The sequence below is a fragment of the Ursus arctos genome, unplaced genomic scaffold, assembly GCF_023065955.2.
Source record: "Ursus arctos isolate Adak ecotype North America unplaced genomic scaffold, UrsArc2.0 scaffold_30, whole genome shotgun sequence".
Lineage (NCBI taxonomy): Eukaryota > Metazoa > Chordata > Mammalia > Carnivora > Ursidae > Ursus > Ursus arctos.
The window spans coordinates 21,561,646-21,585,294 of NW_026622986.1; the positions used below are offsets into that span (position 1 = coordinate 21,561,646).

The following is a 23,649-nucleotide window of genomic DNA, read 5'->3' on the forward strand; positions in this document are numbered from 1 at the left end:
GATCACAATGGGTTAGGAGGGGCAGGAGCTTCTTAGCTTTTTCCTAGATTCATGGCAGTGAATGGTATAGGGGATAAAAGGCTATAACCTACAGGTAAGGCAAGACCAATGGAAAGTTGTTTTTTGTTTGTTTGTTTTAATGATGGAGAAGCTTGAGCATGTGGAGAAGGCATGGTGCTGGTGGAAAGGAGCTGCTGAATGTATGAGATAAGTGGGATAAATGATGAAGTCATGTTCAAGGCAGAAATCTGGAGATGGCTTAGTCCTATAAATTTCATATTTTCAGGATGAGAAGTTAAAACACATGGCTAACCCCAAGATATATAGTTTTTCTTTGATTTGCAAATTTATTTATATTGAAAATTACAGAAATCACACATAAGCTAAGTCATTTTTGTTTGTACAATTTATACCTTTACAAATAGATAAAGTAATGTGACGAAGGACTATTCTGGTAAACTAGGGTAGAGATCTCCTATGTGTGGTTGCCAGGTGGACCCAGTTATAGGACGGGAGGCCGGCAGCGTCCTGGTGAGGCTGGAAGCTTGGCTCCAAGTTACAGTTAGTTGTCCAGGGGTTCATGAAGGCAAGCATTGAGGCACCAGCCATCTATCCTTTACAGCTAGGTGGACACTGGATGTGAAACGGATCCTACAGTCCAATATCTTACATAACATCTCTGCAGTTTAAGTTCATACAAAGCCAATCATTCATTCTGGAGGCATTCAAGTTAATTTCTTGGTCCTGTTGCTTAGACAGAGTCATTAGCAAAGAGACAAATATTCAGCTGCCAATGATGCTGCCAGATAATGTTTGTGTTCATGGGATTTTTAATAGAGCTCAAGTGTACTATTAAATACCAAGGTAAATTATGGCTGAATGAGACCAGCAATCATGTTTTTTAAAACCCCTGCAACAGTTTGGATTATCAGAAGTGGAAATATTAATTTTAACAGACATTACGGCTAATAATCGAAAATACATAGATACATAGGATGTTAAGGTTGCAAGAGGAGAGATTAGAGATAATTTACTGTCATATGCTGATTCTTTTGGTAGTATTCTTCTTTTTTTTTTTTTTTTTTTTTAAGATTTTATTTATTTATGTGACAGAGAGACAGCCAGCGAGAGAGGGAACACAGCAGGGGGAGTGGGAGAGGAAGAAGCAGGCTCATAGCGGAGAAGCCCGATGTGGGACTCGATCCCGGTACACCGGGATCACGCCCTGAGCCGAAGGCAGACGCTTTAACGACTGCGCTACCCAGGCGCCCTTTTGGTAGTATTCTTATTTTAAAAATAAGAACATTGAAGTCTAGATGGTCAGGATCAAGACCAGGTAAAAATTAATAGCAGGGCCGGCACTAAAACATAAGCAAGCCTAAAGTAAGAGTAAGTATTCTGATAAAATATAAAAATTATAGTGTACATGCAAGAAACTGAATTGCAGAATAGAGGACAACTGAAAAAATAGGGGGAGAAAATAAAACTCTTTCGGATAAACCCAGACTTCATTTATCAACATAAGGAAGAGTGTTAGGATTCCAGATACGTGGTGGAAGGTGTCTTTGCCTTGAAGTCGGGTGGTGTGGGCTCCGTGCACCCATTCAATCTTGGTGTCAACTACACACCAGATCCTGCTAGGCACTAGTGTCTGGGCATGGCTCCACCACTCCCTCTTGTCATGGCTGGGGGAACTGAGTTTGCTCATTTATAAAATCAAGTGCCTGGCGAACCCACCGATAAAGAGGATCCGGTTAGGAGTTGTGTCTGTGGGTAGGAAGAGAAGCACGAGGTGGGACGTGAAGAAACAGACACTGAGGGTCTGGTGACGTCCGTATGGTTTCACTCCAGAGGTCACAGTCAGACTCGCATAGACTCACTAAGCTTTGGTTTCCTCTCTGGGACACAGGATTGACCTTAGGTAGGAGGTCATCTCCACACTCCACTTGCTGTGCAGAAAAGAGCTCTTCCTGTAGCAGGTCTGGTTCCTAGCAGTGCTAAGTGGAGGCAGAGTAAGCCCACAGAGAACCCCAAGCCATCTCTCTTGGCCTTGTGGAACTAAAGGGAACATTTAGCAAGAAGAAGAAATGGATGAACATTTTGAAATGAAACAGTAATGTACAGACTCCATCCCCTTTCATATAACCAACAGCAGTAGTCTTTGTATCCCAAAGGCAGCAATCTGGTGCAGGAATTACTAATAGATGCATGGCTGAATACATGAATAAATGAATTTTGTAGCTTCTACTCCTGCAATAATCAGTGCTTCAGTGGAAAATTGCAGATGACACATTTGGGAATGTGCTGTGCTGAGTTCACTCCCTGGCACAATTATTGATATACAATCTCACTCTTTTGAGCCACATGAGAACTTCGATAACATCGCAGAAGCGTGTTTTCTAGAATTTCATGCTGCTATAATGAAGAAAGAGAGAGAAATGGAATTTTCTGACTTCTATTGAAATGGTGATGGCATCGTGGGGAGCTAATCAGAAATTTCGCTCAACTGGCGCTCAGGTTTCGACTAATTTGGTAATATGTTTGCACTTTCCACTGAGTCCCTTTCGAGTGGCTGGTGTAATTAACCTCAGGCTCTCTGGAATGACACATTGTGAGTATTTCTTGCTAAGGCAGCAGTGGGACCCGCTGGTGGGGCATGACTCCGTACGGTCAGCACGAAAATGGCTCCATTATGTTGCCTTTCACGAAGGCTGCGTATTAAGGTGACCTCCGCCTGACAGTTTAATTGCTTAATTAGAGTCTCTCTTCCAAGCCTTAAATTCACGTAGCTCTGCAAGGTCTTATCGATCTCTGAGAAATGCTGGCAGTAGCTCAGTGTGTGAGCGGGAGAGGTCAGTTCTGCAGCTCCAGCGGGGGCCTGGAGCCTCCCACCCTCTGATTTCAGCATCCTCTTTGCTCAGCACAATGGAATGTCTGCCTTGTGAGAATCAGTCAGAAGCAGATAAAAGCAAGCAGAACAGAGCCCAGATCCAGCCTCTGGTTTGGAGAAAATCTACATTAGGGCTAACAGAGCCTAGGGCAAAAAAAAAGGGGGCACATGGTGAGTAACTGTTTTCTTTCTGAAGCTTTGTGTGCAGATCTAGGAGAAAGAAAACAAAGTGTGTGATTTGAAGTGAAGAAGACCAGACCCCCTACCCCCACCCAAAGCCACAGAGTCCGCTGTTGTTCACAAAATTTGTCAGTAAGGCACAGGGCGGAACAGGGCAAACACAGAACACAGAATCCATATTTTGTTTTATTATTATTATTTTTTTAGACACTACCGATGATGTGTTTTCTTTTAAAACATTGATCTTTTCCAAAACAGAGCAAATAGACACAGGAATAATAGAACTCAGTGCTTCAAAGAGACAATGGGAGCAATTCTTTAAATATTTATTGTTTTACAAGTAAATCCATGACAAAAATCAGTCTTTCCCTGCCTCCTTTTCTTCCCTTTCTCCCTCACTTTTCCCCACAGAAAGTTTAGTTTCCATTTGCTACTCTAGGACCATCTCCTATGATTTCTTTAAAATGTTTTATTCTGTGACTTGCTTTTGATAAGCGGCCTAGTCATTTTGCCTTCCAGTGCCAAATTCGTCACCAAAAGCTGTGCCAATACCCTACATCCCAAAGCAAAGCAGAACTGAGTTTGAAGCCACAGTTCTCCATCTGTGGGCACGGGCTTTGTTTGGTTTTGTTTGCATTTCAGCTCACAGTCTCCCTAAATGCTTGTTTACTTGTGAAAACAAAATGAGCTTCTTGGATGTCTTTTCCTATCAACATTTTCAGTAATCTTTGAGTCACAGCTTGCAACAATGACAAATTACTAGAGGTTATAATCGGTAAAAATTGAAGTCCAAGTACAATAATGTACAACAAAGGAATAGGGGTGACAAAGTCCTGAGGTGAGATGCGCGGCTGTGAATTTAACCTGGTGTTTAATCTCAGAGGCGTGGAGCTGGCAAACATCACCGACAGAGGAACCCCACACTTCCTCCCCCACCCCCACCCCCAAGAAAAGCTGCTATAATGAGTAATATTTTCATTTCCTTCCTCACATACACTTATGACTTTAACAGCTTGGATATTTTCCTAAGGGATCCCCCTCCCTATCACTTAATATTTCCTCTATCTTGGAGCCGTTCCTGTTCCAAAATGGGAATCCCACTAACAGCTACACCACCACGTGTAGCGCGTGAAGATGTCTTAGAGACTCTCATCCGCCAAATTGACTTTTTCCCCCCAATGTGAACGATCTCTCCGTACCCCAAATATCTTATCCTTCCCCCTGATCATCTTTAAGGCAATCCAAAGCAGTAGACATGTGTTACGAGGAGTTAAAAATGAAATAAAAGATAAAGACTGGGTTGAAAATCAAATTTAAGCCAGGCCCACGTGAGAGAAGAGGCCATGCTAGACCAGACAGGTTGTGGTTTTTTAGACCAGAAAAGGACAGGAAGTGGATTTATATCTGAATCAAAGAAGAAAACCAAGTTTAGGAATCAGGGATATAAATTTTAGGCTTATTTATTGAGCCTGGACACTGTGCCCTTCGTTACATAGTCTGCTGAATTAGCCATGCTGGGAATCCCATGCATGTTCAGTGGGATGGAGTGCATGACAGGTGCTAACTGCTCTGAATTCCATGGGGGCCCCAAAGAAGACTTTCTCAAATGCCACTGAGGGTGCTCCATTGCAGGCCTACATAAATGAGACCTCTCCATTCTATTTTCTGAGCTCCCATGGTTATCTTTCTCGGAGATCACAGACATACCGCTTAGCTTCAGAGAATCACGATCTCTCAATATTCCATCCTCAATGAATAAAACTGGATTTTATCTTTTCGGTTGGTTTCGTGATAATTGCTCAGATGTCCCACGGCCAGGATTCATATACCAGCGCTTCACTGTCTAGTGTGTGACTTTGAACAAGCTCACTTTTCTGAGTCTCAATTTTACCAATTGTAAAATGGAATTGGAAGAAGAATTGAATTTTTGAAATGTAAAGCATTTAGCACAGTGTCTGGTACAGATAAATGATAATTGCTGCTCCTCATTTTTCTATTACTACTACTACTGCTTCTATTCTAAAGGTCTTATCTTTTAAAAAACTGAACCGTAGGTACACAGAACTGCATCCGTACTCCAAAGTTCATTGCTAACTGTCCTCGTTAGTTATGAAGAGACTCATTTTATCTTACGTGAATGCTCTTTAAAATCTTAAAGTGTCTACTGTAGTTTTTTTTCACACATTCTCCACTCCATCATCTCAGTGAATTGTATCACCTCGTGAGTGTGTTATTTTAATACCTTCCAGAAGATTTCACAAATGAGTCCAGAAGGAAAAAAGTAGTAGAGCAGAAAATGCAAGCAAGAGCACAGTCATACACACATATCTATTCGTATATATTCACGATTTGTTGGCGTGGAAAGCTCAACTCTGAAGCTCGGGCCAAGCACTGCCTTACTTTGGGGATTATAAAACATGCTGTGTGTTTTGCTTTTGAATTAAAATCGTTTCCTCTTACTCCAGCTTGTAATAGGTTTTAACCCACACATTTAGTTGGTTTATTTCCTCCCTGAGTGAGATGCCACTTCGTAAAGCCAGAAAAGAAGAGAGGCAGTAGAAATGTTTTCCTACTTCCTATTCTCCAACATGATCTGAGGGAATAGATTCCAGTTTCTGGAAAGGAAAATGCAAACATTACTGAGGAAGTGATGTTCATTTTCCCCCCTCAGTCATATGCTTCGGGCCGTGAGTACTGATGATTTCAGAGAGGCGATCACGAGTCACTCAGTCGGCCAGAGTGCCAATCAGATCAGCGGGCAGGGGGCTTCGGGCTCGGTGCTGTGTGCTGCATTCAGTTTGGACACTTGTTCTTTCATTCTAAGCAAAGCATCAGTGGTTGCTTGTCTTTATCTGGTGCAATATTTTATGGGATGGGGAACCTCGGCTTTCTTGTATCACATTTTACATTTTATAAAGAGTGCAATGCAGTGGTGATTGTTCGGAACCCGCGTTAGAGGAGACACAAGTGTAGACAGGGAAAACTTCAGGCTGCCATGGTGACCAGGGTGAGAGGTGATGAGGTCCCACACCCAAAAGAGACCCCGTGGGGAGAGTGGTGGGAGGGACCCAGGAGAGACCTTGGAAAGAGAATTGACAGAACATAAAGATCCATTGGATTTGGGGGATATGGGAGAGGTCTGAGGCAAGAAATGAGGGTGAAGGAGGAATTCGGGGAGGGAAGATGACTTCAGTCTGAGACATTGACATTCAAGGTTCATGGGGCCATCCAAGCAGTGATGTCTGGAATGCCATGGGATAGATAAGCCTAGAGCCTGGAAGGCGGTCTGCGGTACAGTTGGAGATATTAGCCAACTGACAAATGTCTTGGAGATCTTAAAACAGAACCCATATCTGTTTAACTACATTCCTGTCAGGCAGCAAAAGGCCAGATTAAGTGGCATTAGTACCCATCTGGCTTAGATACTACGGTACTGTCAGAGGAATAACATATTTTCTTGTCTTTGTATGGAATCATTTATTTACGTGTGTGACTGGCACACACTTAAATATTTTAAATATATATGGTATTTAAAGGTTTTACATGCTCCTCATATTAAATTTCTGAAATACAGAAAAGAAGAAAAAAAATTTAATGCCATTCATAATATTGCAATTTAAGGGCAAACTGTTAAACATTTTGGCTTATTTCCTACACAAACATACCTATCCAAACACACATGCACACTTACACACATGTAAACATCGATAGTTAAGGTAATACCACACCTGATTTTGTAAGCTACTTTTTTCACTTACCATTATTTAATATGTTTCTCCTTAAAAATAGTTTCTTTGGGTAGATGATCAATTATATGGATATACTTGACCTCATTTAACCACTAGCTTATTGACCACTTTGGTTACTACTTTTTTTATTATAATAAAGCTATGAAGAGCATATTTATATGTGAATCTTACTCTACATATCCTATTATTTCCTTGATATAAATGATCTTTTTTTAACTGAACACTCTGTTATGAAATATTTCGAGTATATAGAATAGACTGTATAATGCATGTATATAATGAACAAAATTATTTTACTGTCCAGGCTTGCCAAGTTGTAACATTTTGCCGTATCTGCTTCAAGTTCTTTTTTTCCCCAAAGAAATGAATTACTCAAGAGACAGTGAAGTTTCATGGGTAGCCCACCCACTGATACTATTCCCTATTCTTATCTTGGAGGAAACCATGTATGAGAATTTGGGTTTATTATTCCCATGGCTATTTTTATGCTTTTTCGTTTTTTTATTCTTTTTCATATACAGTATACAATATTATTTTGCATGTTTTAAAGGTTTATGTAAATAATACCACACAATACAATATCCTTCCATTTGCTCTCTGCAAAAAAGTTCCATTTTTAACATTTGTCTATGTTGTAATGCATCCAGACCTAATGCATTCTTTTGGCCACCATACGATATTCCATCTCATGAGTATACCACAAATCACATACCCATTCTACCATTGATGTACATTCACATTGCTTCCAGTATTTGGCTGTTGTAACACTTCCACCAATGGATATTCTTACACAAATTTCTGAATGCAATAATGCAAGAGTTTCCCTAGGGGAGACACGTTGAAGTTAAAGTACTAACTTTTACATTTACCCTACGTTGCCAAATTCCACTCAAAATGTATGTATGAGAATTCCTGTAATGAATTGGAGAAACTCACTTTTGCGTTCCTACTATATAATTTCCGCTAAACTTTCAGCACATTGTCTTATTTGATCTTTATAATGATGAGGCAGGTAAGAATTCTCTACTTCCATTTTTAAGATGATGAAATGATAACCAGAAGCTTCTAAAGTGCCTTGGCAAGAAAACAAATACCAGAGGTCGACCCAGGTCTCATGTCCAGGTGTCCAGACTCTAAGAACAGAATGCTTCCAGGTGTTCTGACCATGAGGTTTCTGTGCTTCCCACGTGTTCTGAATCTAAGATTAGTGTGCCGCCCACTGGGCCTTACTTGTTCCGATGGAAAATGTCAGATGGGTCAGAATCTGTGCATAGCTTGTCAACAAAGGTCATGCGACTGAAAGAACATGAACAGTGTGGTTAGAGCTAACCATGGGTATCAACACCCATTAAAAATTTTTTTAATTTTTTATTAAAGGGGGCAGCGGGCAGAGGGAGAAGGAGAGAGAGTCCCAAGCAGACTGTGCACTGTGCACTGAGCACAGAGCCCCATGCAGGGCTTAACCCCATGACCCTGAGGTCATGACCTGGGGAAGTTGGGGAGGAACATAGATTTAAAATCACTGCCTTTCCTAAACTAGGCTGGGTACTTTGTTATCGCTGACTCAACTGGTACGTGAATGGATCCTATAAATTCTTGAACAATTTGTGATAGCCTTGCTTTCCAAAGAACTGAGGAGGAAACAAAGAAAGAAAATGGTGGGATTCCCCCTACGGGTAACTGGATTCCCTGAGTGTTTCTCATGTGCCAGGCAGCACATATTACTTCAGTGACGTCTCCCTCCATCCCTGGGAGAACCAATTATTAAACGGGAAGTGAAGGTGTCACTCTGTCTTCATTTCTCCCCTTTGCACACACAGCTCAGCCCACTCAGTTAGTGTCTGCCCATCATCACGCCCTGACTAACCCTCCAGTGACCTCCAAGTCACTAAGTTCATGAGTAGTTTTTGCTCCTTTTGGTAGTTTTCAGTGGTTGATCACTCCAGGTGTGGAAAAGGAGACTCAGAGGTCTAGAAGCCCATTATTCTCCATAATATTTTCTGTGTAGAGAAGGGAAGAGAGAAGGGAGGAGGTCACCCCAATGGCCATCTCTTGCCACTGTTCACATTTCAAGCCCTCTCTCTTGTTTCTTGTGGCCCTTCCCTCTATTTCTCTCTCCCTTGTTAAGAGAATGTTGGAATTTACAAGTTTTTTTCTTTCTTTATCCAAAATACCACAAACTTGAGGTTCTTTTGTGTGGTAGACTTCGACTAAATATTTCGAGACTGACAGGTGATTACTGCAAAGGGCAGCATAGCAACGAAGTTCTGATGTGATATTAGACATCCTTATCCTGAAGACTCCATTGTTCATTCCTTCCTCACTCCTTCATTTTACACCTCCTGCATTAGTTATCTATTGCTGCATAACAAATTTCCCCAAAACCTAAGCCTTAAAACAACGGTGTTGCTACTTTCTGTGAGTTAGGAATGCGGGTGCTGCTTACCTGGCTCTTTCCGAGCTCACGCACGTGGTTGTCGGCAGGATTCAGTGGATTTGGTGGATGGCAGACAATGGGCTGGAGGCGTCGCTCAGCTCCTCGCCAGGCGGGCCTCTCTTCTGGGTGTCTCACAGCACAGCAGCTTGCCTCAGAGAGGGCCAGCAAGAGAGAGAGCTGACGAGATGGAAGAGTCGATCTTTCGTAACCTAATCACGGAAGTGACATCCCATCTCTTTGGCCCTTATGTGTTTATTAGAAGCAAGTCATTAGGTCCAGCTCACATTCGGGGAAAGGGAGGTGATTGATTACACAAGGGCATGAATCACTGGGAGCAAGATCAGAAGTTGCCCCCACCTCCCACCCCCGCAGTCCCCATTGGGTAATATCCAGGGGTTCTGTGCCCCTCCCGGGCTCCAACCTCATCCATATTGCTGGACACACTCCCACCCTTGGACCTTTCTTTGTTTTTGCTTCCATAGCTTCCTACTTTTATTCATTTCTTAAACAGCAGTTTAGCTTCCTCTTTGTCTCACTTTCATAATAGAGACTAATATCTCTCAAGTACTTACTCTGTGCCAGGAAGCAGTGTAATTACTTTGTACCTTTGCACTCATTTAATTCTGATGAACAGTATGAGTTATCTACTCCTGTCAGTCACACATATTTCCATCATCAGTAAGTATCTGGGAAGGCAAAAGTTCCCTTTATTTTCTCAAATTACCAGTGCTTAGGACTCTGACCCCAGGCCTCTATACATGGCATCATAAAGGGATGCTAGTCTCGTATCTGAACGGCTCCCCAGCCCAATGTCACTTTATGCTGGAGTTGGCACATGTTACCTTTGAAAAAGGGTTGATATTCCCTAAATCTCCTTAAGATATTAAAGCATCAACAATTAAAATTCATAAATGTTTGGCTCAGTTCTAAATTCTGGGTAGAGCATAGAGTATGGAGGGTTCCCAATAGCACCATAATGTCATGTGTCCTGAATACTGTGGGCTTGGGGGACAGGTCTGATGTCCTCTGCCCACGTTGCTGTTCTGGCAAAAGGCTGGCAGTGAGAAGGGCGCTGGGGAGCTGTGCGTGTGGTGTGGCCCATGCCCTGTAATCAGATACTCCTCCCCTGCCATTTGGGCCCAGAATGTAAAAAGCCTGCCCAGAAAGCAGCCCCAATTGACCTCTTTCCCACTGTGAATAGCCTCTTTTACCCACGGTCATGCCTGCTATGTGTTTATACATTCCAACCCATGAGAGAGATGAGAGTTATTTCTTAACTCTGGGCTTTCCCTCATTCCTAGTCCTCTGTTCTTAGAGGCCATATACTCTTATATATGAAATTCATTTACTCATCCATACATCAAACATTTACTTTCTGTTATGTGTCCGGTTCTACGCTTTTAACAAGTCTCCTATTTTCATGTGATAAATATGTTTAAGGTATTTTTTTTAAAAAAGATTTATTTATTTTAGAGAGAGGGAATGGGGAGGGGGCAGCAGGAGAGAATATTCAAGCAGACTTCCCACTGAGCACAGAGCCCAACACATTTCTTATAATGACCCTGTGATCAAGACCTGAGCCAAAACCAAGGGTTGGTCACTTAACTGACTGTGCCAGGTGCCCCAAGTTTAGGTATTTTGAATGTGTGTGTTGGTGTCTAGAAATTTGACAAAACTCGATACTTTATAAAGAGACTGATTAACTTCTTGTAGGAATTACCACTTAACTAGATATGCCTTTGTTTTTAGAGCCCCTGTAGTTGGAAATTTCAGGGATGGTGGCCACTTTCTCTTTTGTGGATTCAACTTCAAAATTTTGCCAGTGTCATCTACAAAACAGTTAATAGAATGTACAGTTTTGGGGGGTTTTGTTTTTGTATATTTCTCTGACTCACCACTGGAGCAACAGATCAGAAAACCAGTTCTTAGACCTAGAAACCTTTTGGTGGTAGACTCAAATAAGAATTATATAAATCTATAAATTATGCAACTACGTTGTATGTGTAGCCAATAGTAATATAATTTACTAGTTCTGCCTTAGGCACTAAATGGAAGTAAAAGAAAATATATATTGATAATTTTTATGACTTTAGAATTTTAAATAAATGGGAGCAAGGTTTCTCATATTTTCTCCCTTGCAGTTTTTTTCTTATAATTTTTTTAATTAAAATTTAAATGTATTTGGTATTACAAGTGTTAGGAACAGTCTCAAAAGAATTGCTATTCCAAATTGTTCAAAAAAATCAAATGTTTCTTCGAAAATCTGAGGTCTTGTACTTTCGTAAAGTGACAAGTATATATAACTTAATAACTATCACGAGCATTTTATTTATTTATTTATTTATTTTTAATTAATAATGACTTTTTATTATATTATGTTAGTCACCATACAGTACATCCCCGGTTTTCGATGTAAGGCTCCATGATTCATTAGTTGTATCACGAGCATTTTAAAGAGAAGTGACGCAATATAACATAGAATTTGGGGAGAGAAGAAATAAGTTCCTGACTCTACTCCTTACTATCTGTATGATCTTGGATGAGTTACTAGCTTATATTGGATGAGGCAACACATTTAATAGCTAGCACACTCGTTAAGTCTCGCTTTCTTCATTAAAAAAAAAAATCACGTGGTGTTGAGGACTAGGTTAGGATGTTTGTAATGGTGCTTATAAAATTACGACATGCTAATCAAAGGTGGGGTGTCACTGGTATATAATTTTGATTCAGGGACATTTGGAAACCTTCTGCCTCAGATCCGTTTCCTGCAAAACAATGCCCCAGGCATATGAAAGGCAACCAAAGCCCTTTGATTCCAGGGTTGGGTTGGGGGGGCGGAGCTAGGAAACGCAGAGACCCCCTGGAAGATGTACCCGTTGGAAGAATCCCCAGGGCAATGTCTCATTCATATGACTCTGTGAACCTTCTAGCCTTTCTACCTGACTGTTTTGCCAGCCATTTATAAAAGGAAGGAACAATACCTGCTTACTCACTAGGTCTCTGAATTTGGGGAGGAATAAAGGGGACTAGAAGAGTCTTGCTTTTTGTAAGTAAATGGACTTGTAAAAATCCTCAGAGTGTGTGTTGTTTCTGTTGGTGGTGTTTTTTTGGTGGGGAAGTCTATAAACCTCACAGAACCCCAGTGTTCCACTAGAGTATAAGACATGCTGTGGTAAACAAGCAAATCACCACGAGAGAAGCAAATAGATTTATGCAGGTAGTCCTGACCAAGAGTGAATTGGTATATTCTTCAGACTCCTAAGGCATCTAGAAGGTATTTAAAGCAAGACAGTATTAATATAACATTACTGCAATCTTAGGATGTTATATCTATATAACCTTAGGAAAGTATAAAGCCAAGAATAGAAATAATAAAGTCTTGGATTAAACCAAGTGGTAACATTTGAGAGTAAGTCGAAGTATAAATGTAGTAAGAGGTTTTGTAATGATGACTTATGTGTTGTTTTGAGTACTATTGATGGTGTTCAACGTGTTCAAAAGAAGCAGTCATACCAGATTGGAAACTATAATTTGACTTGGTTATGAAAATGTAATTGAGTTTTAAATAAAATTTTTTTAAGTAGGCTCAATGCCCAGCTACCAGTGTGGGGCTTGAACGCACAACACTGAAGTCAAGACCTGAGCTGAGATCAAGAGTCAGACACTTAACCGACTGAGCCACCAGGTGCCCCAGAGTTTTGAATCAATTTTTTAATTAGAATAAAAATCAGTTTTAAAGTTTTATTTATTGGTTATATAGATTTAAAGTTTGAGCATTAAATAAAACAAAACAAGAGAGAAGTGATGTTTCAGAACCACATTTCTTTAAAATTCATTATTGTGAAAGCTTTGGCCCCTTGGTAGATAGTTAAACATCTTATTGATGTTTGATTCATGTGCTTATATGAACTATACTGAGCATTGCCTCCCAATCATACTTATGTGCTAAAGAGAACACTGATTATAATCATCTCTAGATATTTGAAAGTAATTTGTGTGAAACGTCCTTGTATCAAATCCCTGAACTTTCTATTTTTTCCCACGACTTTCTTATGAAATATAAATGACAATTTATCTTGAATGAAACAGCCATATTCTAACCTCATAATTTAATCCCACTCTGGTGGTTAGCAGTTGATGCATCTATCTTGCTTAATTGGTACCTTGTGTTAGACAATATGAGAGTTTCAGTTCTGGACTTTAGGATCTAGCTGTCTGGTTCAACGTGACCTGCTCCCTCTTAAGAATTGTGTTAAGTCGGCCACACAATTTGCTCTTTATGTGGCAGTTGTCTTCTTCTTAAAAATGGAAGGCATTTGGGGAGGAGAAAATGGGATCATGTATATGAAGGGCTAAACCGGTTTCTGGCAGATGTAAGCACTTAATGAATGGTTGACATTATTATTATCATCCAAAGAAAAGGAACTCACTCCCCGCATTTACACATAAGAGTGTCAAAAACTTCACAGCAGACACACTGAGTTCTGAGGAAATCAGCAAGCTTCAATTTCACAAACGAGTACAGTGATTTGGGTACATGTAATGTCAACTCTATTCCATTAGTACCTATGGAGGGTCAGCTAAGTCCCAACATAGCACTGGGCAGACATAGAGCCTAATACTTTTTTTTATTAGATAATTTTCTAAGTTAGGCTCACATCACTATATCATTTGAAAGAATTCTGCCATTCCTCTTCCTTCTTGACCACTACCCTATGAAAAGCCAAAAGTTCCAGCAAATGTTGGGTTTCTGAAAACAAATGGTTACTCCTCCTTATTTCTCAACTATTTGTTTCTATATTCATTCTTGCATCAAACATTTCATGTTGTGGGGATGGCCCTTGATGTGAGGCATCGGGGTCAGGGGAGGAAGGAGGGCTGTGAAAGTGATAGCATTTATAAAAATATCCGGGGATGGGGTGCCTGGGTGGCTTGAAGATTCTCTCCCTCTGCCCCCCGACCCCCCGCTCATGTGTGTGTGTGTATGTGTGTGTGTATATACACTCACTCTGTCTCTCTCAAAAAATAAATAAAATCATAAACGAATGAATGAACGAATCAATCAATCAATTCAGGGATGTAATGGTGACATAACGATCCAGTGAATGTGTTGTTTTCCACTAGCTCACCAATGTGTAGATAGCCCATGGACTATGGGCCTCATAGATGTAAATCTGAAGTTCTGAATTACTATTTTCCCTGTTGTCTTTCTTTGTAGGCATATGATGGTTTAAGCGCCACAACTACCCGCCTTTCCCGTGTGTGTGGAAGACAGCAGCTGGCTAACCCCATCACCTCTTCAGGAAACAGCCTCTTTTTGCGATTTCAGTCTGGCCCTTCCAGACAGAGCAGGGGCTTCCGAGCTCACTTCAGGCAAGGCAAGTGCCTAGTGTATCTGTGTGTCTCCTTGAGGCACCAGCCATCTGTTCTGAAGGTCCTTGTTGGTACTACAGTGAAATGAGGCCAGGCCTCAGAAATTGGTCCAGCTTTCTACTTGACAGGTGACAATTTAAATAGAACAAAGGAACTATCATTTGCAATTATTCCAGCTGTTCATCCTTTAAATTTACTCTTGTCTAACAGATGATGCTAACTTCCTTTGGATCTGTGTATCTCTCAAGCAAGCTTTTAGAAGAATACTTCAAAGTATTGTTAATACTAGAGTCACTGTAAAAAAGTGTCCAAATTCATTCATTCATAGATAAACTATCTAGCATTTATCCAAGATTTTATGCTGGGAGGAGATACTCCATCATCAATGACAAGACTTGCTTGTAATATAGAGTCAGATTCTAGCCCTCAGGAAGCCTTCATTTCTGAATCCTGCCATTGTCTGCCTGAGGAATCAGTGTTGTTTTCCATTGTTTTCTTTTTTTTTTTTTTTAAGATTTTATTTATTTGACAGAGATAGAGAGAGCCAGCGAGAGAGGGAACACAAGCAGGGGGAGTGGGAGAGGAAGAAGCAGGCTCCTAGCGGAGGAGCCTGATGTGGGGCTCGATCCCATAACGCTGGGATCACGCCCTGAGCCAAAGGCAGACACTTAACCGCTGTGCCACCCAGGCACCCCCATTGTTTTCATTCTTAAATCACTACTTTCTCAGTTCATCCTACTCTACCTTTTCACCCATCGCCTTTCATCTGGCTATTCTTAGAGACTGACCCTTTATCCCGCTGTCAGAGATGGAACCCAGAGCGGAAGGAGTTGTTGATCGGCTTCAGTGTGCCTCTGAGTTTTACTCAGCTGGTCCTTGTTATTTCAAAGAAGTGTGGGCCATTTAGTCACTTAGTCTGTTTGGGGTTTGCTTGTATCCTGTAGTAAAGACCCCTGTCTAGAATTGGTTTCTGGATCGAAGTGTCCCAAAGATGCATTGTAGACTTTGGAACAAGACAGAATGCATAAATTAGTCACTCTCCAAAGAAAAGAATAGTTTCTGAACACATTTCATTTTTCATTTAATTAGTTACTTATGGGTTGCTTCATAGTAAACAATGTCCCCAGTGGGTCTCCACTGGATTATTATAAAGCCTTCTCCGACTCATCCACCCTTTCCCCATCTTCCTCCAGAGTCAGCTCACAAAAACCCCACTGTGGTCATGCCCTTGAGCCCTCCATTGATCTGTCCTGGCTCTGCACTGCCTAGGGAATGGAGCCCCAGTTCCTTCAGATGTTACCTAAGGGCCTGGAACCTGCCCCAGTCTTTTTTCCAGCATCACTTCCAACAGCCTCAAAGAGTGCCACACTTCAGCCAAGTCTGTGTAGTTGCAGGCCTGACCCTCCTCTGTGTCTTAGCTCAGGCTGCTCGCTCTCTGGACTACTCTGCCCCAGCCCCAGTTTCTCCTTCAGCTACTATCCCATCCATGAGACACTCCTTATTCTCTCCAGCCGGCCACAGACTCTCCTTTCTGCGCTGCCACAAAGCTTTGTGGTTCTCTGATAATACATAGCCATCCTTATGCAGTCTCGTTCAATTGACTATTTTCCTAAAAAAAAAAAAAAAAAAAAAAAAAAAAGAAGTTGCTCATGAGGTTATCCCTATACCTAAAATTTAGGAGTGGGCAGAATAAGTGAATCAATGATACAGTTTCGTGTGAATGATTCAGGCAATTCATAGCCATTTAATCTGTTGTTCTCTGCCACTCCCCACTTCCTGCAATTGAAGAATATTGTTATAAACGTGCAGTGCATTTCGACTTTCTCATGGTTTATGTGCAGCTTCCTTGGCGGAGTACTTCCTTGGCATGCATTTCAAAAATAGGAGAAAATCATTTACGTTTTTACTCATCAAATCATTGTTTTGTACAGTCTGTAGAAATCAAAAGTACATGACGTGTGTGTGTTTGTGCATTTCGCAGCCTGTGGAAGCTACATCCTCACCAACTCATTTGATACTATATCCTCCCCATTGTTCCCCGCCAAGTATCCAAACAATCAGAACTGCAGCTGGATAATTCAAGCTCAACCTCCCTGTAAGTAACAAAAATAAAAAAGAAAAGGAATCCGGGATGGATGGTGTCTGTGGGAAAGTCCGCCTATGACTAATGCTCTTATCTCCTTGGTGGTAACAATTGATGGCCTTCCTCTTCTTTTTATGGAAGTCCCCATTCCCGATGTGCACGAGAACAAGCATTTCCTAATCTGATAGAAACGTAATTTTTACTGTTTATTCTTCATTTAAAAAAACCTGATGGTTCAAGGCCTAACAAAGGGGAAAAAAGGCCCCTATAACCTTGCTGTATTGACAGGCATGCGAAATTGGGGGTAAACAAAAATAATTGATAAATAGTTTTTGACACTTGTGACTTGAGTGTACTAGACATTCAGGACAGTTGCTAAATGACCAAATTAATAATAAGAACCACAGACTGAAAAAATTAATAACTCGTAGTTTGGGAATGCAATGCCATGAGTGTATTGATCTTTGGTCAGAGCGGAAGTTAATTGTAAAACCTGGTCTCTGGTGCAATGCGCGTATCACAAAAAGTTCTAGCACAGGCCTGGAAGAAACATTTCATAAGTGTTTACATTATTTTCTTTTAAAAATTATAGAATCTTATTTTTTCACCTGGTAACAACGTGGTTGTAGGTGTTACTGTCCACACTTTAGAGACAGAGAAAATGAGGCCTGGCAAAGAGGGTGACCCTGGGGCCATATGAATCCTCTTTCAGAGGAGTCTTGCGTTTCCTTGAGTTTTTCAGGAAAAAGTTATGATTTCAGTCATCATGTAGGAAAGGCGTTAAGTTCTTTACTCTGCTCTATAATTACAACGACCTTTGTGACAGTAAGCAAATCGCTTAAGCTAATGAGGCCCCATTAGCTAATCTAAAAAAATGAAGAATTTGACTGAAATATTCCCTACCACTTCTCCTAGGGATGTTGAAAGTTAACAAAAGAATGTCTTTATTGACATGCATATGATCTGGGGGTTGGTGAAGTAATCCTTAGCCAAAGAAAGTTGCCAGCCAGCCAGAAACTAAGCCTTCGATAAAGAAGCCCCCTGCCTTGAGCTGAGCAGTTTTGCATGTAAGGATAATTTCTAATGAGTCGTAAAGCATTTAGATGAAAGATCTCACTGGTTCAAAGACATTAATAGGAAAAGATCCTATTCTGAAGATTAGGGACCCTGGAAGAACAGCAAAAGAAAAATGCTCCCAGGCACTTGCAAGGAATTCAAAGCTTTCTTTATAAATGACTCCAAACCTCTAGGCCCTGGCTCTGGCCCTCAAGTGAAATGAAGAGAGCCAGGCTCTGCATGCCTGGGAGCTAAGAGTGTCTCATTTACAAGTCAGCAAACTAATCTATGGAGAAAAATGCTTCCGAGAAGAACCCAGCAATGGCTGGTATAAAAGGTGTAAAGACCATATATTCCAACAAGACACTCCCCATGGTCTCCATGGAAGGAACATACCCAAGGGCCCTCTTATTTACCACTATCAGCATTTCAAACCATACAGGCATTTTCAAAAAACATTGATTCTGTCACTCTTCAGAGGAACCAAAGGCGATGCCTCCCTGCTGGAGAACCCGCACAGTAAATGATCAGAGGTAGAATCTCTCTCCCTGGATGTTTTGTTTGCCAGTACTTTACTAGTCTCCTCTCCTTTTCCTACAGTCAACCACATTACCCTCTCCTTTGACCACTTTGGACTCGAAAGCAGCACCACGTGCACACGAGACTTTATAGAAGTCTTGGATGGCGATCATGATGATGCACCCCTCCGAGGTACGTGGCGCTCGCTCCTTTGCATCTGCGGCCCTGACTGGGTTGTATTTATTGATTGACATGTGCATATGGTGTCATTCAAGGTTAGAACGTTTCCAGTAGAGACCAAGGGCAGCATAAGACAAGTACAAATAAGTAGAGGGTAGGAAAGCAGGATGTAATGTGGGGCTCAAGAAACACAGCTTGTTCATCTTCAAGGACGTGGACGGTTTATGTATTTGTCTTTTAATTTAAAAGTTGCAATTGCTTCAGAAAGCAGTGAAATGCTGTCCATTCTAGCATTCAATAGCATTCTGTGAGAAATTTCTTGTTACTATATGACCAGTTGTTATTTTCAGATCGAGGGTTTCTTCTGGTTTTGTCTTCAGTGGAAGCAATAGAGGAATGAATGAATGCATGAATGAATGAATGGATGGATGAAATAATAAATAAATTAACAAAGCAAAAAACAAAGCCACACACACACACACACACACACACACACACACACACACACACACAGGAATTCTGATTGTAAAGCATCCCAGTAAAATGAAAGATTGCTGCTATCTACTTGCTGAAATATCTTCAAGTAAAATGATCTCAGCTTTTTGAAACTTTATCATGAGTGACTCATATTTGAACTTTGTCGTGCAAGTTTCTTATCCTGCACAAGCTCCATCCAAGGAGGGACTTTGCTTTGCTCGTTGCTTTATTCCTAGTGCCCAACACAGTGCCTGAGACGATAGTGGGCACTTGAGTACTTTCTGCTCTATGCACTCCTGGTTGTATGGCTGGGCGTATTTATCTGTGAGCTCTTGACCAACAATGAGGGTATATTATTTAACAAACACTTACTTAGCACTTAACTTGTGCTGGGTACTCTTCTAAGAACTTTATAAGTAGTAACCCTCTTCCCCCCCCCCCCGCCCCGTTAATCCTCATATCCTTGTGATAGAGGTTTCATTATTATTGATAGTCTCTTTTCTCAAGTGGGGAAACTGAGGCACAGAGCACTTTGTCTTTTGACTTGTCTCAGGTCATGCAGCTAGCAAGTGGCTGAGCTAGGAGTTGAACCCATGTATTCTGGCTCCAACATCCACATTTTTTTTCTTTTTTTCTTTTTTTGGCTGTAATACATTGCTTTTAAGTGTTAGTGCATTTTGGGACCCTACTGTGCTGGAGATTTTAACGTTAGTTACATTAGGAGCCACGAAACTACATTTTTCTCATCTCCCTCTAATGCTCTTCAACATGTTTATAAATCATCTCTCCTATGCATGTATTTATTGTTTATATTAAATTCTCAGGCATTGTCTCAAACACCAACCCTGATTTAAAGTCTCCAAATAGTGATCTCTTCTTTTTGCTTTGTTCTCTTGTGGTTACTGGAAGTAACAGCCTGTGCCATGTCACGCTCCTTCTGCTTGTCCTGATCTCTTTCAGGCCGCTACTGTGGCACCTCCATGCCCCATCCCATCACTTCCTTCAGCAGTGCTCTGACGCTGAGGTTCGTCTCTGATTCCACATTGAATTCCGAAGGTTTCCATGCTACGTTTGCTGCTTCATCGTCAGGTAAGATAAGGTAGCAAATGGCGCTACTAGGTTAAGGGAAACGTGGTAGACATCCTTGGTTGGTTATTTGGGACTGTTCTACCTTCAGAATCGGGAGCTAGTTTCCTGAGATCACCTCCGTGACTAACCTTACTGTGTTCCAATTTAGGTTCACCTGCTTGTTATAAATTCTAATAGTAGTCAGCGGTGTACCACATCTTCCTTGTCCCTTCATCTACTGACGGACGCTTGGGGTATTTCCATACCTTGGCTACTGTGACTCATGCTGCTAACAGTGAGCTCTGGGAAGAGGGAGAATTGGTTGGGATGACCTTGGAACAATCAGTGGTCTTCTTCATGGCACGTCTGTTAAGGCAACCCCTGACTGACAGTGTCCATTGGCATCTCTTATGAACGGACAGCTGCTATTCTCCCATCTCCCTGGGCTCCCCACTGGGCTCAGGCGGGTCCGGGTGTTGTCACTGATGGCAGGATGGATGGTGGCATGTAGGCAGGAGGGGATAGAGGAGCCACCCAGTGCTGGCTTGGCCAGCCAGGGGTGTGCTCTTGGTCAGCTGCCGGCTTTCTTGTCATTAGCAGTTAAAAGCACAAGACACCTAAAAGATTTGTGTGTGCATTTCAGTGTTCTCTTGAGAGGGAAAAGCTGGAATACTGCCTTCTGTTCAAGGCCAGTGTTGAAAATCATCCTGGGCAGAAATACTGAGCGGTTTTGGGATTAAAATATGTCTTTTATTACATAAAGTTACAGTTCACAGTGAGAAAAGGCTTTGGAAGAGAAACTGCCGAGGTTCCTTCTGATCTGCCATGTCCTGTGGCTTACAGTTTTCAGTCTTCAGAATCTTTTCCGTATGATATATGACATGGATTTTTTTTTTTTTTATTGGAATAGGAAATAGGATATCCTTTGATGCTGCTAACAGCTCCTCTCTGTTCTTTCTCCTTCATCTTACGGTATCTTGCATTCGATCTCTGCTCTGACACTCACTTTGTTTCTCTTTTCTTCCAGCTTGTGGTGGAACCTTCCACATGGCTGAAGGCATCTTCAACAGCCCTGGCTACCCGGAAGTTTATCCCTCTAATGTGGAGTGTGTCTGGAACATTGTCAGTTCCCCTGGCAACCGGCTCCAGCTGTCTTTTATGTAAATCCTTTTTTTTTTTTTTTATAGTGTATTGTTTTAGTGTGAATGAGTCTGCAGGAAGGAAGCACAGTTACTAATAGAATGGACAACTAACAGCATGTGTGTCCAAGCAACTGTTAGAGAACATGGTGGGAACTTTAGGAAGTCTGTTTCCAAATTTCCTCTGTTTAGTCATAGTTTGGGTTATAAATGGCATTAAAATTTTCTTGAGAATGATAGAGCCCTGCTTAACATTATGAGAAAGATATGCCTATGCTACTGGTGCATTAATTTGTGGAATGTTTATTTTCAGGGAACAGTAAATGTATCTTCTTTTGAATTAGACACATTTAGAGTCTTCCAGAGAAATACTAACATTCTTTCTTCCAGCAGAAATCCCCATCACCATGAAGCCTTCCTTTCCCTGTATACCATAGCCCTACCCCAGTGCACCTTACCATCTACTTCCAGAAAAATGCTTTTGGAAGTTTTTAGGAACTTAGTGGTTGGTATGTAAAATCACTTGTATGTTCCTAATTGAACTGTAAGACTTTGAATATGGACTGTGGTTATGGACTTAATAGTAGAATCCTGCCAAATTCAGCATGGTCTTAGATTAAATTAAACAACAATAATGTGTTTTTCGAGAAGTAGTTAGTGAAAAGCACAGGATAAGTGACATGAGAATTTTTCATCAGTAGAGAGGTTACCTGTGATATACTGTACTGGTAGGAGACACTTAAATATGGAGCGAAATAATTTTGGCACTTAAATTGCCATTTTAAATTAAAGGTTACTTATTATATCATATCACATATTATTGAGCATCATTTTGGATTCTAATTCCATTTTTGAAAAAAATAGAATAAATAACTTGTAACCATTGAGAGGATTATTTTGAGGACACTGGCCTGTTTAGTCAAAAAAAAAAAAATCTTGCTCCTTCTCTGAGACATGCCATTCTATGCGTCAAGAAAGGATTTTATTTTTATTTATTTGTTTAAGAAAGGATTTTAAAAATGAAAGAACAGTCCCATTCGTGGACCACGTTCAGACATCTGCAGTTGCTTTCTTTCAGCCCATCAATCAGACAGTGCCTCTTCAGGGTACAAGTGGCATTGTGTTAACACAAAGACACCCTCTGAGTGCCTGAGAGGCAAAGCGAGGTTAAGCTGCCACATGGAAAAGAAGTTTCTGTTTGCCTTTGTCTTTACTAAAAGCTCAAAGTTCTATAGGGGAAGAAATCTATGTATATAAGTTTTACCTGATATATGTCTTCCTTTATCCAACAAGTATTTTTAAGCCCCTACTGTGTGCTCACATAGTCAGCACATGTGACTCCCAGGCCAGAGGCTCTCTATATAATGATGAATAAAACAGGATTATTGTTCTTATGATAGAGTCCAAAGTCCTTCACGTGGCTTACTAGGCCTCATAATTGCCAAATAACAAGGCTTCTTTCCTGGTCTTTTTCCTTTTAGTCTCCACCACATTCACACTGTTGACTAATCTGACGTTCAGTGGGGACAGGAACCGGGCCAGGTGCAGGGAATGTTTAAGACAGACATCCCATTTCTTGATGAGTTACTAATAAATTAATGCCAAGAAGCTATTTATTTAAAACCTAAAGAGATTCATTCCATCTATACAGGATAATCATATACATATAAGGCCACCATTAGAGTTTAGGATATCAAATGTAAAATGTATAGCACAAGGGTGATGCATACCAGATGGTCAGTGAATGTGAAATTATCTCACTCTGCCATTTCTAAAATACCTTGTGTGGCAGTTCACGGTTAAATCCAAATGGATGATGCTGAGCTCTGTCTAGAAGATAGGAAATAAGCACAAAAAGCTCATTTCATTCATTTTACTGCTTAATGGAGACTAAATCCTAATTATCATATAGACAAATCTTAACGACTCAGCTTTTCCCTTGCTTGTTCATAAGAAGTTAATTTTAATTATTTTCTGTTACTTGCTTGAGTTTCATTTTTAAAACAAATTTTGTAGAATGCAAGATGTTCCTCTTTTTGTAGAGGATAATGAGAAGGGCTTTATGGCAAGGCCTGTGAGTTATTTCTGCCCTGGTCTAAACTGTATCCAGATGGGTGCTTGGAAACATTCCCCTGGGTTGTAGGAGAAGCATATGGAATACGTCAAGTTCAAAACCACAGGGTTTGGATTGTGGACACTGTGGTGAAATTGAATAAGGAGAAAAACTGGAGAAATTATGGTTGAATCTGTAACAAAAAGGAGGGGGGAGAAATAGAATCTAAAAAGGAGGGGTTTTTTTGTAACATAGATATTTAAATGGATTAACAGAAAATATATTTTATGCTTGCAGAGTGCTTTTCGAAAAGTGATTGATCTTGATTCAAGAATCAAAATGAGATAATGAGAAACAGTGATTGTACTATTTTTGTTCCGCATCATATTTTTACTAACAGATCTCAGCCAAAGTCTTTGGAAAGAGGGTAGATTTGCTTATAAAA

At 40.8% G+C, this 23,649-nt stretch overlaps 1 protein-coding gene and 1 long non-coding RNA gene across 2 annotated transcripts in view; one reads left to right on the forward strand and one right to left on the reverse strand.

Annotated features, from left to right (window-relative positions):
* The window catches only part of CUBN (cubilin), a 256,991-nt gene that overhangs the window by 122,273 nt on the left and 111,069 nt on the right, over window positions 1–23,649 (forward strand). Inside the window, exons 32-36 of the mRNA XM_026479003.4 lie at window positions 14,475–14,634; window positions 16,611–16,724; window positions 18,369–18,479; window positions 19,905–20,033; window positions 21,040–21,172. Coding sequence (XP_026334788.3) covers window positions 14,475–14,634; window positions 16,611–16,724; window positions 18,369–18,479; window positions 19,905–20,033; window positions 21,040–21,172 — 647 coding nt within the window. The remainder of the gene's footprint in view (window positions 1–14,474; window positions 14,635–16,610; window positions 16,725–18,368; window positions 18,480–19,904; window positions 20,034–21,039; window positions 21,173–23,649) is intronic.
* LOC125282810 (uncharacterized) lies at window positions 3,229–9,483 on the reverse strand. Its single transcript, XR_007190118.2, has 3 exons — window positions 9,266–9,483; window positions 8,687–8,819; window positions 3,229–8,115 (listed from the first exon to the last, which is right to left on the reverse strand). It is a non-coding gene; the product is annotated as an uncharacterized LOC125282810 (long non-coding RNA).